Here is an 18343-nt window from a genome sequence, read left to right as displayed (position 1 = left end):
AACAGCTACAGCCAATCTGTTACCTTATACACATAATGCCGTTACACAAACTTAAGAGTTAATATTCTGATACTTGATTCTCTTTGGTTTGCAAAACAATAAGCTTGTGAGCTAACGTTAGCTAGCAACTTCTTCTTCTTCTTCTTCTTCTTCTTCTTCTTCTTCTTCTTCGGTAAGACACGATCACATTGCATATAAATTGTAGGGTACATTGTCTGTTCACTACAGTTTACAGTGCATTGTGGGTATTTTATAGTGAACTATATAGTGGATCAAATTCATCGTTTCGGACACTAGCACAAAATGGCGGACACACTATATAGAGCATTATTTCTGTAATAGGGAACGGTTTGGAACAGAGCCAGTGTCTTGCTAAAGGACACTGCAGCAGGGCGGATGCTTGCCGACTTGAACCCGGGTCGTCTGGTGTCTCCGCTCACTACCACCCTGCTAGCCCACTGTTCAAACACCCTGTCATGTTACCACAAATAACCCCATCTGTCTCTCTCTCTCTTCCCCCATCTCCCCTCACAGTTTGATCCAGTTCCAGCCCAGTCCAGTCCAGCTGTGAGCGACCCATCTCCCAGATCAGTATCATCAGGATGAAGATGAGACATCTCAGCGCAGTGTGTGGGTTCATCCTGCTGGCCTTGGCCGCCATCGCCACCGCCAGACCGAAAGCAGGTCAGCCTAACAATATTGTGAGAAATAAGAGGAAAGAGAGAAAGAGGAGAGAAAAAAAGAGGAATGTCCTGTTCACTGTTTTGATTAATTTCCTCCCAAATGGCGGTTGGATTTCAGGACACAATAAAACTATACATTTGGACGTGGTTTACAGTAGATCTGCAGCTTAAGATTGACTTGATTTATATTTCCAGACAACCAAAGAGACTAAAAACTGGACACATTACTTGCAGGATCATAAAAATCAATCGAGTTTTTTCAAGCATGTCTGCACAAAAGTAGCATTCCACGACAATTTCTCATGTCTATTTTTTTACTGACATTGTAAGACTCTTCTTTTGTGTTACGGCCTTCACTTCTAGTCCAGCTCTTGCGAAGAGATTTTGGATGTGCATAAATCGAACGTCTCGCTTCCAACTCATAAAGCCACACCACAAACACAGGCTCACTTCATACCTCATCCGAGACTGCTGTGTTTTTGAACCGAGATGATGTTACAACGTGGGAGTACATTCGCAGAAAATAAAGACAAAAACAGGTTCTTTGTGGCAGCTGAAGTCATGGAGATGTCGGGGTTAGGTGGTAAATAATGTGAAAGTGATATTGGTTTGACAATAAGGCATTATTTGTCTGCCATTGCATTATTCCAGACAAATCTGAAAAAAAATAACCCGAATGAAAAACACACACACACACACACATGCACACACACACACACACACACACACACACACACACACACACACACACACACACACACACACACACATTTACATATCCACAAAAGAAAAACTAGTTTACCATCCCATGTATATGTTCAGTAGGAGACTCTTACTGTACAAAAACCTTTTCTACATTTGTAAAATATGCATTTGTTTTCCACTTTTTTCTGTATCTGTTTTTCTGTTTTTTTCCCTTATGTTCCATCTCCATCCTCTTCTCTACCAGAAACCCAGAAGAAAATCCCATTTTTTTAGCTCAAAATTGACCATTTTCTATTTGCCAGTAGAGCTGACGTCTCCTCTAGCCACTCTCTCCCTTTATTTTGTTGTCATTTACCCATCCAGTGTCGATCTCTCCCATCCCTCCATCCTAGATCCTCTAACCCTCTTCCACTTACTCCTATCCCAGGTCCTGAGCAGAAATGCAAGTCTGGTCCGGTGGATCTGATCTTCATCATCGACAGCTCTCGCAGCGTTCGGCCTCATGAGTTTGAGACCATGAGGAAGTTTATGATTGACATCCTCAGCACTCTGGACATCGGACTCAACGCCACCAGAGTCGGAGTGGTTCAGTACTCCAGCCAGGTGGGTGCACAGCGTCTCCTCTCTTCACCCTCTTGTTTTCCTTCATTTCATTCCTCCTCCTCATCATTCTCTCCCTCTTCTTTATCGCCCACTTCTACCTCTGCCTCTTCTCTCAAATGTGCAGAATAAATTGCCTTGAAGACTGTTTATATTTATGGTAATCCTCTCTTCTTAGAAAGGTGGAAGAGTCCGCACACTAAACTGCGTTTTACCACTTTTAATTGACGTTTTGATCAGTCAGATTTTCATCAGGTCATGTCAGAGTAAACACTTCCTCTTAGGTATATATCAATAGACCAGAAGTCACATGATCTGAAAATAAATCAACACAAAGGAAAAGAGACCAAAACATTAATTATTACTCATGACACCTCAATGGACACAATGAGGCCAAACAAACGTGTATATTACGAGTACTAGTAAACATATATGTCACTAGTGATGAAGTTAATAAAGGAATATGCAGTCAAAATTCGTATTATTGGTTATTATAGCATACCGTATTTCCTCTAATAGTGGCCTGTAGTCAATTAAAAGCCGGGTCTCCGATAATGGTCGTCGACACGAACAAATAAAGGCCGGTCTCAAATACAGGCCAGGGGAAAAAACAAAGGAAACAAGACAAGGTCAAAACCTAGTATATGGCTGCACCGTGTCCGTCTCCTCTCTCCGCCGCTGCCTCTCCACCGCGCCCACGGCCCGCATTGATCCTCCCGATCCAAGCCCCGGACCCCCGCCGAAATCTCGGCCAGATCACCGGGAACACATCGGTGCCCAGGTTCAGTTAGCTTCAGTTAGCTTCAGCTTACATGCAAACAACGGTGGATACCGGTAAACTCCTGGTGCCTGTTATACATGTAACTGTAGTTTGTAGTAACGTACAAGTGCCACAAGACGGCTCGGCCGGCGGAAGTCTCTGGAGCATGCCGTCGTCGATTACCGTAATTATCGTAATGCATTGCAGTAACAAAAAAACGTCTACCTAACGTACCGTAACAGAAGCAGATCAGAAAACAAGGAGGCTTCGTACTAAAATAGGAGCAAATATACTTATCAAACAGAGGGAATCAGAAATAAAGGCCTGTCTCTAATATAAGCCTGCTTCCAATAAAGGCCTGGTACCCTCTGCAGTTGAGGTAAATAAAGGCCCGGGCCACTATTAGAGGAAATATGGTACATAGTTATGAATTCTGGCATAGGGCCTAGTGCCTCTTCAAAGCTTAGTTTTCATCTGCTCACCTCTCTTCTCCCCCTTTTCATCCTCTCGTCCTCTTCCTCTCCTTTCCTCTAATTCATTAATCATTGCTGTGGCCGTCTCCCATCTCCTCTCCAGGTCCACAATGAGTTCTCTCTGAAGGCCCATAACAAGATAGAGTCTATGGTGAAAGGCATCAACCAGATCATTCCCCTGGCTCAGGGCACCATGACCGGACTGGCCATCAAATACACCATGAATGTAGCCTTCAGCGCTGAGGAGGGAGACAGGCCAAAGGTACTGCATAATAGATTCACAGTCTCTGAAAAAAATCTTAGGACAAAATGGCAAATTGTTTAATTGTTTGCATTACTCTAACTTATTTAACCTGTGGTAAACACAAAGAACTATGGCTTTGAAATACCTTTAGCTCATACTCTGGGTTTTACTGCATACTCACTGCCAATAATTTGCTATGGGGATTGAACCTGTGACCTTATGGTTACAGGATGGTCTGTCTAAGCATTTGGCGAGTCTGCCACCCATACCAAATCCTCCCCCAAGTATCTCCTAGGTCTGTGGTTCTCAACATGGGGTCCGGGAACCACCAGGGGTCCTTGAAAGGGTTCCAGGGGGTCCCCAGCAAATTGATGAATCGTTAAACTTCACCATTATTTCATTTACAAGGAGTTAACACAATTAGAGAATGTAGAAGAATTACTGTTCAAAATCATATCTAACAATACAAATATTCTCAGATTTGGGTTTGAGAGACTAAATCTCATCAAATGGGGGTCCGTGGCCCTAATGTGTACTAAATTAGGGGTCCTTGATGTGAGAAAGGTTGAGAATCACTGTTCTAGGTCTCTTAGCTCTGATCCTGATGTCTTCTCCCCCCTCAGGTCCCCAACGTGGCTGTGATCGTGACAGACGGACGTCCTCAGGACCGCGTGGCGGAGGTGGCAGCCGAGGCCAGGGAGAAAGGCATTGAGATCTACGCTGTGGGAGTGGCCAGAGCTGACATGACATCACTGAGAGCCATGGCCTCCCCGCCCTTCGAGGACCACGTCTTCCTGGTCGAGTCGTTCGATCTGATCCACCAGTTCGGACTGCAGTTCCAGGATAAGCTCTGTGGTAAGACTGCAGGGCAGGAAACAAACCATCCTGTCTGGTGAATCCCAAAATACATCAGACATTTTCAGTTTTCATTTTTGAGTTTTCAAACAGAACAGGAACTTTAAATGATGGTTGGTTACCTGTTAAAGGGATTAGTAGAGTAGACAAACTTGCCAGCCACAACCAAAATTTACCAGCATTTACCTGATGGCTGATGTTAATTTGGTTTAGTTTAGTATTACAGTCATGTTATTTTATTGCAGTTATTTGTTTGGAAGTGCGACTAGGAGTTGTGCTGTTGAGTTATTTGAATTGATTCACCAGTTTTATTTCCAGTTCCAAAATAAGCCCCGTGGACAAGCTGGAAAACAGCCTGTGAAGTGTTGAGCTGTGTCATTAGATTCATTAGATTTGGTAAGACTTGGAGTTGAACATTTGATATATTTGAGTCCTGGAGCTGAACTGCTTGTTGGATTTGATTCACCAGTTTTATCAGCAATTACAGGAAACCATGACCTTGAAATTATGAGGTCCATCCTGACCTTTTAGTCAAAAATTTTTAATTCATATATTACACCTCCAGAAACAGGTGTTTACTGGTGCCATTGGTGGTTAAGAGTTTTAAAATGTTATTGATGTGAGTAAAGAATGCAAAATAAAAAAGATTAAAATAAAAGTGAGGAATGAGGGAAGTGGATTCTTTATGGGTTTGGCATCATATTTATGTAAAATCTCAATCTGAAACCAGAGAAGAGTGTCACGTTTTGCACCAGTAATGGATTACTTTTGATTTAACTCACAGCATGAAGCAAGAAAAAAGCTGCAGCGGAATCCCTGGGATTTTCAGCTCACGCTACTGGCTTCATGTGTGGCATCGCTAGATTCTGCATGTAATTAAAACACTATGCACGTCTAGCCTGAATACAAACAATCAGCATGCCCATCTAACCTCACAGAACTTAATACTTTCTCATAACAACATCCTTAAATCCATTAAGTGCATGATATTTCCTCATGCCGATATTATCATCCCAGACAAGACTGCTGCTGTAAAGAAGTCTGAACTCTCTTCTCTCTGTCTGTCCTCAGTGACAGAGGGAAAAGGAAAGGGAAGGCAGAAAGACAAACTATTAATAAGTCAATGAGTACAGGTAGATTTCACTAAGCCCAGCCCTATGATTTTTTTTTTCCATTTCCTTCATCGGGCATTCAAAATAATTTTTAAACTGCCCCCAAAATGGATGAATGAACCAACTGAACTGCTTTTTTTCATGCTGTTAATTTTCTATTGGTTGTTGTTGACAATAATGATGCTGATCATAATGATGGCAACATGATGATGTGATTCTTGTTGTTAAGAGAATTGCTGTCATGATGATTACCATGCAGCTAATCAGCTAATGATGAGGGAGCTGATATTGTAGCCAATAATGGTGATGATGATGATGATGACGCTGATGTCATCTGGTATAGGAGTGGACCTGTGTCTGGAGTCGGACCACGGCTGTGAGCACATCTGTGAGAGTTCCCCAGGCTCCTACCACTGCCTCTGTCTGCCTGGATACACTCTGAACGACGACGAGAAAACATGCTCAGGTGACTATAATGACACATATATGGGCAAATGTATTTTCCACATTAAGGGTGTGATCACATCTACAGTTTGATCTCATTGGTCCAAACCAAAACCAAACTACCAAACTAAAAGAAAAGTTTACTTTGCTGCATTTTTGTATTTGGTTTGTTCAGGTTTACACTGTTTAAGCCTAATTACACGTGAGCCAGGACTTGTAAACAAAAGTCACATGGACTCACAAGTAGCTTGTTCATTGGACACACTTTTGGTAACCTGTCATCCTGCCAGGTTAGAGATTTTACCAAACCTGATTCCAGTCTCAGTAACTTTCGCTAAGCATGATGGACTTGTCTGTCTCTTCTTCTCTGGTGTTCATACCAGTTAAGAACACATGAAGAAATGGCTGAGCATCAGTCCAGACTGCAGTTTGCCCTCAATTTTGTTATGCTAGGCTTTGCAAGCATGAGGAACTGCTCGTTATCAGATGTCAACATCTGTCTCCTTCTACCCATAAAGCCTTGTGTTTTGGGGTCATTTGTAACGAATGGTACCACAGTTCTCATGGTACCACATTTTAAGGCGTCTTGATGCCGTCGTTTGGTATCACCCGATGGCCTCATTCTCACCTGCCCAAACAATCTGAACTAAAGGAGTAAACAGTCCATAGTTTGAATAAACCGCTCCAAACATGCTTGATGTGAATGCATGTGTGTGTCTTTGTGTGCTTCAGCCATAGATCTGTGTGCTGAGGGGAAACATGACTGTGAGCAAATCTGCGTCAGCTCTCCTGGCTCCTTTACCTGCGACTGCAACAAAGGATACAAACTCAACGACGACAAGAAGACCTGCACAAGTTAGTCACACACTCACGGACACACACACACACACACACACACACACAAAATAAGTGCTGATAGCTCTTGGCTTTACATTCAGGCCCTCCAGAACCCAGAACCCCATTTTATTGGTTTTGGCTAAAGCTTTTGCTGTGATGCAAAATTTAACCTTGAGAAAAAGCATCTTGTTTTTTCCCCAAACATATTTTGCTCCAAAGAGAATACAAAACAACTCCTCTCATGTTGTTTTTATTCAGTTCATATTATTAGTAAGGCATAAATCTTGAAGAATCAAAGGTTGTTTACTTGATAAATTCTTGGTAATCAGCATTTATTTGTATGGATAGTATTTCAGACAGGATATGAGCGGGTCATATTGCTGGCAGAAATCTGATCTAACATAAATAGCTTTGCCTCACTGTAAAGACTCTTTGAAGATGCAATCGACTGCTAATTAAAGCAGACGAAACCATGGGTTGAGAGGGATTTCAGGTTCTTTCCTGTGAGGAAAAGGAATCTGGCCTTGTACGCTTAAATGTCTCCTGCGGCCAAGTAGTAGAGTCTGCCACGTGAAAGGCTTGGGTTCAAAACGGGAAAGGCTTCTCTGCGGGGAGAGGTCAACGTTGAGCGTGCAGCAGTACAGTTTCCCTGCATGAAGCCCTGAAAGCCAAAACAGCTCCCTCGCCCAGTGAGGATTCCCCTGTGTTTGACCAGCAGAGTTTTTTTGCCGCATGTTAGACCCGGCTTCAAATCTGTTCTGTTACACATGCTTCGTCAACTGACCCTCACGAGATGGTGATTCTTGTTTCTTTGCTGCTTCATGAAGCACACAGTGGTTTTGCACTATGTTCCCTCCCGCCTGAGTTTCCCTCAAGAAAAGGATTAGCTGGAGATGCTGCAATTGCATATAAAAAAGTATCTGAAGTATCTCTTCAGCTTTTAGTAGTGTAGGGTTCCTTGCCTTTGGTGCTTGAACTCTGATCAGGACAAACACTTTGTCCCGATCTTGGTTTTGTTCGAAAAAACACTATATATCCATTTTGAAAAAACAAAACAAGTATCATAGCCTGAAGTTCACCATTTAATATGTGTCAAATACTAAGGGTCCAAAGAGTTGTCACTTTGTCAACCGACTTGAGTTACCTACTATCATTTAAAAGTACCATAACATGGATTTAATTTTGTGCTAGCAATCATTTTGTAAGACTAGGTGCCACTTTTTTCAAATGGCATATATCTCATTTTGGAACAAAACTCTTCAAATAAGGGCTAGAGTAGTTGAACATGGATCATGGCTTGGTTAAGGTAAAGCTCAGGGTGAGGCCAGGGGAACATAGATGTGATCCCACACATTTCTCTGCTGATCGCCCTGCTGCTTATGGCCTCGCTGCTTTTCTCCCCCTCAGTGATCGACTACTGTTCGTTTGGGAACCACAGTTGTGATCATGAGTGTGTGAGCGTGCTCAATGGCTATCACTGCCGCTGTAACGAGGGATACAGGCTGCTGGAAGATGGCAAGACCTGCCAGCGTAAGTAGCACGCATACTGTTTACCACACAGATAACCTCACACACACTTAAACTAGGGTTAGACTGATATGATATTGACCTTTCAATAAAAATCGGATATCAGCTAGTCGATGCATACTGTGGATATGAGTGGCAACCTGCAATGCAACCTGCCAACACCTAAGAATTTCATTGCCATGGGTTTTAAGAATTTCATTAGCATGGGTTTTAATGAGTTTTAGTGTCTCATGATTATTGAATGTTGTTTCAGAGGCTTTTCCACCCTGACAAGAATACAATTCTAGAGAAAACACTGAATCTGTGTAATTTTTTTGGCATGAAAATGGTCAAAATTCTATATAAAGTATACTGGCACAAAATATCAGCTATCGGCAGCTTTAATGCAAAAATATTGGTATCAGTATCAGCCATCAAAAACCCATATTGATCGAACCCTAATTTAAACACAGTGACATAAGGAATAAACATGTCTACAGCCATACACGCACGCACACACACACACACACACACACACACACACACACACAGAAGATACATGTGCACGAACAAGCATGTTTGCACGTACACACGAGTACAGCATGTTTGCACAAGGCAGTAGCCATGCATGCAGGCACATAAGTTTATGTACAAGTGCCCACACGCTTATAAGCAGTTACATACCAACACCTGCAGGAACAGAATATAGGATCTTGTTGACAGAAAACTGTTAAATGAAGACCATTCACAACCCCCAGATAACCCCCAGAGACTTGCTATTCCCTTGAAGCCATGACAAACCCTCAAAACACCGGTAACGCCATGTAATTGAGCCATCCATTTAACCCAAATACCACAGCGCATTTTGGAGGAATGCATCCTTACACGCCTGCTGGTTCAGCTATTCTTGGCTATTTAAAAACAGCTGGTTTACATGTTACATACATGGTCATTTAGAGGTTATAAACAATGAGTGGTACTTGTATGTGCGAGTCATATTGAAGCGACTGGTTTTAATGGGAGTGTTCTTAGAAATGTATACTATGTAAGGGAATATCACTGAAAAAAAGGGAATATCACTCATTTTTTGCATATGTTTCTCGCCATTCTCTCTGATAGTTTTGTTTAGATACATTTTCTCCCATTGCCAGAAATGAGAGCACAGTACATGGTATATGCCCTACCTACTATGTCCCACAAAATAAGCTTTACAAACTGAAATCATGTCAGCTCTTACAAACACAGTCACTTGCTGGGGAAAACATAAGAAAGAAATCAATTTTTGGAAAACAAGAAATGCTCTTTGATCGATATTGATTCATGTTTTAATGATGCATTCACAGAGAACGTTTGTGCCCCTCTTAATGAGAAAGGCCTTTCTGCCACAGCAATGCTCAACTGGCCATGTCTTCTTTTGGTCAACACACACACACGCACACACACACACCCCCGTATTAACCCAATGCGTGTGTGTGTTATTTAGCCATTGACCTGTGCGCTGAGGGGAAACATGACTGTGAACAAATCTGTGTCAGCGCGCCGGGCGTCTTCACCTGCGACTGCAACGAAGGATACACACTCAACGAAGACAAGAAGACCTGCACACGTTAGTCAGGCCCTCACGCAAATACACACACACATACACACACACACAATCAGAAACACACATATACAGTAATACAGCCATTGTGTACGTCCCTCATCAGGCATCTATATTAGCACTGCAGCCTATTCTTTCTCAATTTCAATGAAGTAGAAAAGAATCAACATTTTGTAACACAAAAATTGTGTTTCTCAAATTACTGGTTAGCAAAACATCCCTTGTGCTTTCTAATGGATGAAAGTAGAAAATTTGAATTTTCCAAACAACTCCTCTCACAAACAGAACAACAGTGCCTTATACAGTAGGTTCTTGCATGCAATAATAAGTGGGACTTGTGCAATGGCAACATCTATGCTCATGGGTGCATACAAATAGAACAACATACACACAGAAAATACCTATTTATTTACACACAGCAAAAGTGCATGCAAGCATGCATGCTGTTGCACTGTTCAAACGCACAGTGGAAATAACCAACATGTTTGTGTGTGTGTGTGTGTGTGTGTGTGTTATTTAGCCATAGACCTGTGTGCTCAGGGGAAGCATGACTGTCAACAAATCTGCATCAGTGCGCCTGGCGTCTTCACCTGCGACTGCAACAAAGGATTCAAACTCAACAAGGACAAGAAGACCTGCACAAGTCAGTGAAGAAAATAAGTTTTTCTTCACCGTGTGCATCTCATCAGTCTATCTCCTCTGTGTAGCCTCATCGTTTGTCTTCCCCGGGTGTCCCTAAATGCAAATCTACTTCAAATATAGTTAAAGTGTTTCATATTCAAAGATATTTTCAGATCATTAAGTAAGGATAGATTGAGGAGAGGCAGGCAGAAATTAATAATCATTATTAATAGCCTTATTGCTCATTCCCGCTATTTCCAGGAAAACTGAGTGATTGTGGAAAATGTTTCATTACCAGTATGATTATTTGTTTTTTACTATCCTACCACTAGTAGATTATAGGTTTATAAGTTTAAAAGCTTGCACAATTGTGATTTAAGCAACACATGGCGCCGCAGCCGGGTGGGGTGGGGAAAAGTTGTGGGTGGGGGCGGAGGTATTCGATATTGCGGAAATTATCGCAATATTTCGTGAATATCACGATATTCGATATTATCGTTTATCGGCCCAAGTCTAGTAAGTATTTGTGTCTTTGCATGTGTGTGTATAACACCCTGTCAGTGTCTGTATTCTCATGATCTGTGTAGCGCTGCTGGTGTAACAATATGTTTGCATGTATGTGTGTACTTTGTATGTAACATGCGTTTATTAATTTAAGCACTGTGCATTTCCAGACCTGGACCTGTGTAACACAGTGGAGCACGGCTGTGAGCACCAGTGTGTGAGCACTCCAGGATCTTACTACTGTATCTGCCCAGAGGGTCAGCTGCTGCAGGACGACGGCAAGAGCTGCGGCAGTACGTACACTCTCTGACTCATTATCTGTGCAATATACATATATTATTATTATTATTAATAATATTATTAACTCTCTTTTCCTCCTCTACTTTTTCCTCCAGCCTGCAAGTCGGCCAACATTGACCTGGTGCTCCTGATTGACGGCTCCAAGAGTGTCCGCCCTCAAAACTTTGAGCTGGTCAAAAAGTTTGTCAACCAGGTGGGGCATTTTTTCATAAATGCAATTGTACATTTGTTATTAGACATGTTTTACCTCAAATAACACATTGCATTAAATACAATTGCCTCCTGCATTGCAATGAGTATCTTGCAAATGGATTATTAGTCCAGTCAATGTGATTCAGTGTTTATTACAACATGAGCTCAGTTGAAAAAACTGAAGCCTATTCTTGGAAAATGCTTTCTGGCATGGAAGTAAAGTACATTGTGGATTGCTAATAAAGGTAAATTAGTTATGTATTTGAGGAAAGATCATCTTCATCATCATATTCATGATTTCAGGTAGCATTTTTTCCAAGATAGATAAATAGCATTTTGGAATGAAACTCATTTGTGTCAGTATCAGATAAATAATCTACCCCTCTGATATCCTCCTCCTACTCCTGTGCATCAGGTGGTGGACTCTCTGGATGTGTCTACTCATGGCACCAGGGTCGGCCTAGTCCAGTACTCCAGCCGGGTCAGGACCGAGTTCCCTCTCAACATGTACCACACCGCTGACGAGATCAAAGCTGCCGTCATGAAGGTAAAATTATTGGTTTTCTGGATATTTGTTTCCACACCCAACATTAACATTAACATTAATTAATCTTCTTTTTAACTTTTAACACCAGAAGTATCACCAACTATATCTCCCTAACTCTAGCCATGAAATTGCCTTCACAACATTTGCAACAGTACAACTGGAATTGAAAGTGGGCATATATAAAGTTTGCAACAAATAATACCTCATTTAGAGGTGCCACAGTGTTTTAACAGTGTGTGTCGAGTGGGTGACCAAGGAGAGTAGCCTTGATTTAAATGACCTGTATTTGTAATATAAATTGAGAAATGCTCCATCCAGACACAGGCCATTGACTCCTTCTGGGCCCTGACCCTCTGTTTCAGCAATGCTGGTCTAAATTATATTTGGGATTTGAATTGTTGTTGCTCTCCTCGCCTAGGTGGATTACATGGAGAAAGGCACTATGACTGGCCTGGCCCTAAAGCACATGGTGGAGAACAGCTTCTCAGAGGCCGACGGCGCTCGCCCTCCCAACCGCAACATCCCCCGCATCGGCCTGGTCTTCACAGACGGACGCTCCCAGGACGACATCACAGAGTGGGCCAAGAAGGCCAAGGAAGCTGGTAAGACACTCTGAGCCATTCACTAGCTAAGCCTGATGGACCTGTCTGTGCTCTGTGCCGTAGTTTCCCTTCTCTAGTGTTCATACCAGTAAAAAATACCTTTAAATACTTTATCAACAATAAATCTGTCATGATGACATGTTTTCTGTAATAATATTCCACTGATTTATGTTCTAACGATAGCAAAACGTCTGTGTGTTTTAAATATACAGGTATCACCATGTACGCAGTGGGTGTTGGTAAAGCTGTGGAGGACGAGCTTCGTGAGATTGCCTCGGAGCCTGTGGAGAAACATTTCTACTACACCACCGACTTCTCCGCCATCAGCAACATCGCTGAGAACCTCAAACTCAATGTCTGCCCAGGTACAATATTCCTCCAGACCTAGACCTAGTGTAGAATGTATGGAACATCCCAAAAACACCACTCTAGTCTGCATTATTGAAAGTACACCTTTTGTAAAAATACTGTAATTTCTCATTTGTTGTGCGACAATATATTAGCAATTTCCAGGATCCGGATGAAAGATGAAACAGAATATAACATAACAGGTTTCACTGGGGTCCTGAACAGGGCGGGGAACTAACTTTTTTGATTGCAGGCCACAGTAACTGGTAAATCCAAAAGCCATTTCACTATTTTACCAGCCAAATTGGTTTTTGGAACAGAAAAAGACCTCCAAATGATGGCTGGTCACCTGCCAAAGTGACCAAAGTGGTCATAATTTCTCTCCTTGGTCGTAAATTATCATATTATTATCACCATCATCACTGTTTGATTTAATATGCATACATGTCATAATTTTATCTTCATTTATTCATTGTTGTGATTATTATTGTTGTACTAATTGTTTTCTATCACCATTGTATTCTATTACCATTGTCTTATTCTATAGCTCCATCTAGTGTCCCAAATTGAGAATACATACATAATGTTTTTCTCCCTTCTGTTCCTTTGTTCCCTCCACCTCTCTTCCTCTCTCTCTCTCTCTGCCCCCTCCCTGTCTCTCCCCTCTCTCCTCACCTCTGCAGAGGAGAGTCAGGGGGAGATCGAGGTGAAGGACCCATGTGCCTGTGAGAGCCTGGTGGAGTTCCAGCAGGCCACCATGAGCACCCTGGAGCAGCTCACACAGAAACATATCCTTTGTAAAAAAACAAAAACATTCATCTAAACCTGGGGAGCGATTCTTAAACTACAGACTTTTTCCAGTGAGTCCCTAAATAATAAAATGTTTTTTATGAGCCTGGGTCGCAGGACCAGACTAAATTTCTCGAGGCCAGGTGCCAGGGTGAGGCTCAATTTCTCATTTGGATCTCTGGTAAGAATTTGGGAACCAGGGTATTCACAACTCTTTTTCATGTGAGGCCTGGCTAAGAGGGCAGCATATACCAAATTTTGTTAGTGTTGTACAGGGTATCTGCAAGCTTCAGAAAGACAATTTGAATTGAACATTAAAAGGATGAAACCAGCAAGATTATCTGCCAGTGCAGTGAGATAATTTGACTAAAAATATCATGAAATAAGCTTTATACTTTAGATACTTTATTTTAAGATTTTCTCAGACTTTTTAAGGACCCATTCACATTTCATTTTGATTAAACATGGCTGCCATTTCAAAGTAAATGTACCTGCTTGCATGTATGGGTGTGTGAGTGAGACCGGTAGAGATAGACAGAGAAAGAAAGAGAGAAATGGGACATATAACTAATGCCAGTATGCTTGTAGGGGTCCATTAAAATGACCAAATGACCACATCTGTTCTAGTCTTCATGACAGACTATCACTTCTCTTATTCTGGTCCATCAATAAGCCATTGTTGTCTCAAACGTAGAAATACCTACAGTAGAGATCTCACTGATGTAGCAAACCCAAGACTGACTCTCACCGTCTATAACTGAAGCCAATTCATCACTTGGCAAAATGGCCCCTTGTCTGGTAAGCAAGTTTAGAAACTGTGTGTGTGTGTGTGTGTGTGATTGTATCTGTGTGTGTGTCTCACGCATGTGCACTAGTGTGTATGCGTGCGTCTGTGTCTGTCATTGTCCACTCATGGAATCCAGAAGCAGATGTGTTTGAACTGAGACATCTTCTGAAAAGACGACTTCTCTTGGAGGGATATTTTGTCTGTGAAGAACAGCTGTTTATTTTCTTAAGGAAGCGGCTGTAGGGTTGAAGGAAAGTGGACACCGTGGCTTCTCAGAGACAGAGGAACGCTTTGTCTGTTACTCCGTGTTCACACCGCTAGCAGCAACATCATCATCATGCTGCTGCCCGATGGCCGGTTCGAGCTAACAAATTGCAATAGGCGGGACACACAGCCACGCTGGTGTGTAATGGGTTGCCAATATGCAATGTCGTCCAAAAGTTCAGCTGCAGCCTACAGTTGAGGAACCAAATGATTAACGATGGCCAACATTTCTCTGGTTGTAGGAAATGAATGGGCTCTCATGCTGCTTGCACCTTAAATGCATGGATAGTGTCACATTCTCTATCTATCCATGTAGCTGTGTTCAAATAAAGAGACTTACTGACTTACTGACTTGAGACTTACTGACTTGGTAAGTTGCTTGCTTTGGATTTAAGGCCAAGATGCTTTACAGACACACTGACTATGAGGTTTAAAACAAACATTTTGGATGTACAAATTGCCCTAATCAAATTATCTGACATTTTACTACTCGAAAATGTATGTGCAAACAAACATAAACACCTGTATTTCTTTATGCATATGTATTATTCCTTAATCAACTTTCCACTGTCCGGGATGACGGCTCGTCTGGAGGACCTGGAGAACCAGCTGCTCTCCAGGAAGTGATGTGGTTGTCACGGTGACCGAACAGGAAGTCACACAAGAAGAAGTAGTGGATGAGGAGGAGGAGGAGGAGGAGGAGGGCACATCCTGGCTAGATCTATAAAAGGAGAAATCAGAAATCCTACCAATCATAGGACAAACCAAAGACTCGTTTCCCAAAGCGTTTGTAGCCTTCAGTAGGTCTGTTTCGCTTCACTCTGAGTACAATATTTTAACTCTTTATCTAAAAGTTGCTGGCATAACTTCATATTTTTCCTAGAGTTGTAAATTATCTAATTGGCAAGTTTTCTGTTTCTTAAAAAAAAAAAGCAAAAAGCAAAAAAAAAACAACATTAATTTCTCCAATAATTTCTGTCTTGTGCAAGATAGTTGTTATAGGAAGAAAAATATCTACAAACGCTTTGGGGAATCAGCCCTAGATGGATATTACATTTCCAGACCCAAAGAAACAGGATTCCCAGGACATCAATTATGCAACCTCATATCTGGGAACTTGAGTACATGTGCATATCTGTATGTACATGCACCTGTTAATGAACAGAATAATGGATACAGTATATCATCAATAAATTTAACATATGTTATTTACATTACGTATAACATATGTTATAGCGCTTCATCTGTGCAGTCACACGCACAAAGGGGATTCTGGGCCTGTTGGCTGTGTCTGTAAAATGTAAAGTGTAATCAATGTACTGTAGATATAAGCACAAAACATTATACAGTGAAAATATGAGCAGTATCTCTCCTCCCACAGTGTTGTTTCATAGTCACAAGCCGTTTGTCTGTTTGTCTTATAGTGCCCTATTTATACTTGATCTGTTTTGTATGGTTTGTTAAATATGATGTATTTATAGCAGATTTTATACCAGCGGTAGTTATAGCAGAGAAAAACAAGGAGAGGAGAGGAGAGGAGAGGAGAGGAGAGGAGAGGAGAGGAAAAATGAAGTGTTATTACCACTCCCAATATGGAATTGGCCAGGGTCATTTCAAAACAAAAGCATTGCATTTGTTTTTAAGTCAAAAATGTTTTAGTGTGCAGCCAGTGAGATACTGTAACAATTATAGATATTGGTTACTTTATGAGTCACAGTTGTACTAAAGTGAATATCAAGTACTGTAGATTAGATCTGAACCAGACTTGGAACAAACTATTATCTCTGAAATGCTTTTCCTAGTGTTGAACATTTGCTTTAGCTTGCTGGAGAGTGCCTGCTGACCAAGGACTCTCCAGTACAGGATTTAAATAAGGCCTGTGCTATTTCCACAGCAACGTCAGACATAAAACCTCAAACCTGCTATACAGGTTTCTGAACGTGACTAGGTTTCTGAAATTCATCTCAGCAAAAAAATTAATAAAAATAATGTAAAACAACCACGGTGTCCCAAACACAGTTACTGTTGTGCTAGATGTAGAAAAGAGCTTTAGTGGAATTAAACAAGATAAATCATTAGGCCTTAGAGACACATTTGGTCGTAGTGCTGGCTGTGCAGTAGTGAGTACAGCTGAATGTGATACTGATTTAGGCCACCGCCTTATTTGCAGAACCATTGTATAGACGAAAAAAGGGAAGTTTTAAAGTATCACTGCCCACTGCAGCTGTGGTCGACTCTGCTGTCAATGGAGGAAAATGTGAAGGCCGTTGTTTTGTTTTCTATAAACACAAAGATCCATGCTCAGTACACAGTATTTTACCCATAGTAAATATGGTCTTACTTTTAAAACAAATGTGTTCATCTCTCTGCACTGTGCAGATTTAAGTCTACAGTGCCTTTAGATGCTTGTTGGTTACTCTGCTGATACATGTGAAACATTGCCTACAGTGGTTCACATTATCCATGCCCATCCCAGTTGCAGAATGCACTGCCTATAGCAATACCCATCAATATGTTAATGGGTGGAATAGCAAGGGAGAAAAATATTATTTGACCCTCTTTAATATCAACTTAAAATAACGGGTATGCATGTCACAATTTGTGTTAACAAGCCATCCTCATTCCTCCCCATCTGTGTGTCAAGTCATTGGCGTCGCCTGTCCAGTCTGTCATACATCGTGTCACATTACAGTGACAGCAGGTGAGAAGCTATCACAGGGCATTGTATGTAAAATAACATGACCGCCGAAACTATGATGAGCTGTCTCGCTGTTTTAGTTTTGTATGGAAAAGGCCACCGCAGATTTATACCCCTTTATATTTGGTTGCCTGTACTTTTTTGTATATTTTCTAATAACCTTACCTTTTTTTTGTATTGTTCTGAGGACTCTCTGTATCGCAGCACAGAAGGCAATAAAGAGTGAACTTTTCATGTCTGTGTGATGCGTTTGTTGGGAAACTTTGTAATAGGGATGCACATTTTCAAAAAAAATCTTGGACGATTTGCACTCAAGTTAACGATCAAATATTGATGTTCGTTAGGCCCAAACATGTTACAAGCGCCAGGCTTATTTGCGTAAAATACAACTTTTTCAAGGCCTAGAAATAGTCAAATGAATTTTCCATACATTTCCAGACTCCAAATGATGTAATTATAACAATGAGAAGCATTCAACAACACAGGTGTAACTTTGACAACTGCTCTGATGACAAAAGTTTCTTCTCGTCAGGTAAAAAAAGTTCCTAGACAGACAAGAGTAGACAAGAGTAAACAAGCCTATTACAAGAATAACCTATCAAATGGAACATTTATTTCCTTGTGGATTACTCATTAAGTGCATTTAAAGAGCATCTCCATAGTGCTTAATTCATGTTTGTCAAAAACAAAGCCTCATAATGAGAATGAACTTTAAAACGTTTTCTCTATAGACTGTGATGCAAGAGGAAAGAGCAGTTGACTCTAAGGCCACCTTGTTTATCATTTCCAAATACAAACCAACTGACAATAGCAACAGACAATTAACTTTTCTCCATGGACTGTGATGCAGGAGAATGGAGAAGTTTGTTCTA

General features: G+C 41.3%; 1 protein-coding gene across 1 annotated transcript in view; it reads left to right on the top strand.

Moving 5' to 3' along the window:
• The window catches only part of matn4 (matrilin 4), a 28827-nt gene extending 13108 nt beyond the window's left edge, over positions 1–15719 (top strand). Inside the window, exons 2-14 of the mRNA XM_071909969.2 lie at positions 535–684; positions 1816–1991; positions 3325–3483; positions 4089–4320; positions 6609–6731; positions 8121–8243; positions 11115–11237; positions 11340–11437; positions 11852–11983; positions 12402–12585; positions 12798–12950; positions 13617–13721; positions 15342–15719. Of these exons, the coding sequence (XP_071766070.1) occupies positions 603–684; positions 1816–1991; positions 3325–3483; positions 4089–4320; positions 6609–6731; positions 8121–8243; positions 11115–11237; positions 11340–11437; positions 11852–11983; positions 12402–12585; positions 12798–12950; positions 13617–13721; positions 15342–15400 (1749 nt within the window). The 5' untranslated portion in view covers positions 535–602 and the 3' untranslated portion in view covers positions 15401–15719. The remainder of the gene's footprint in view (positions 1–534; positions 685–1815; positions 1992–3324; positions 3484–4088; positions 4321–6608; positions 6732–8120; positions 8244–11114; positions 11238–11339; positions 11438–11851; positions 11984–12401; positions 12586–12797; positions 12951–13616; positions 13722–15341) is intronic.
• The last annotated feature ends 2624 nt before the right edge of the window (positions 15720–18343 follow it).

The sequence above is a fragment of the Centroberyx gerrardi genome, chromosome 5, assembly GCF_048128805.1.
Source record: "Centroberyx gerrardi isolate f3 chromosome 5, fCenGer3.hap1.cur.20231027, whole genome shotgun sequence".
NCBI classification, from domain to species: Eukaryota; Metazoa; Chordata; class Actinopteri; order Beryciformes; family Berycidae; genus Centroberyx; species Centroberyx gerrardi.
This window is presented reverse-complemented; position numbering and strand designations above follow the sequence as displayed.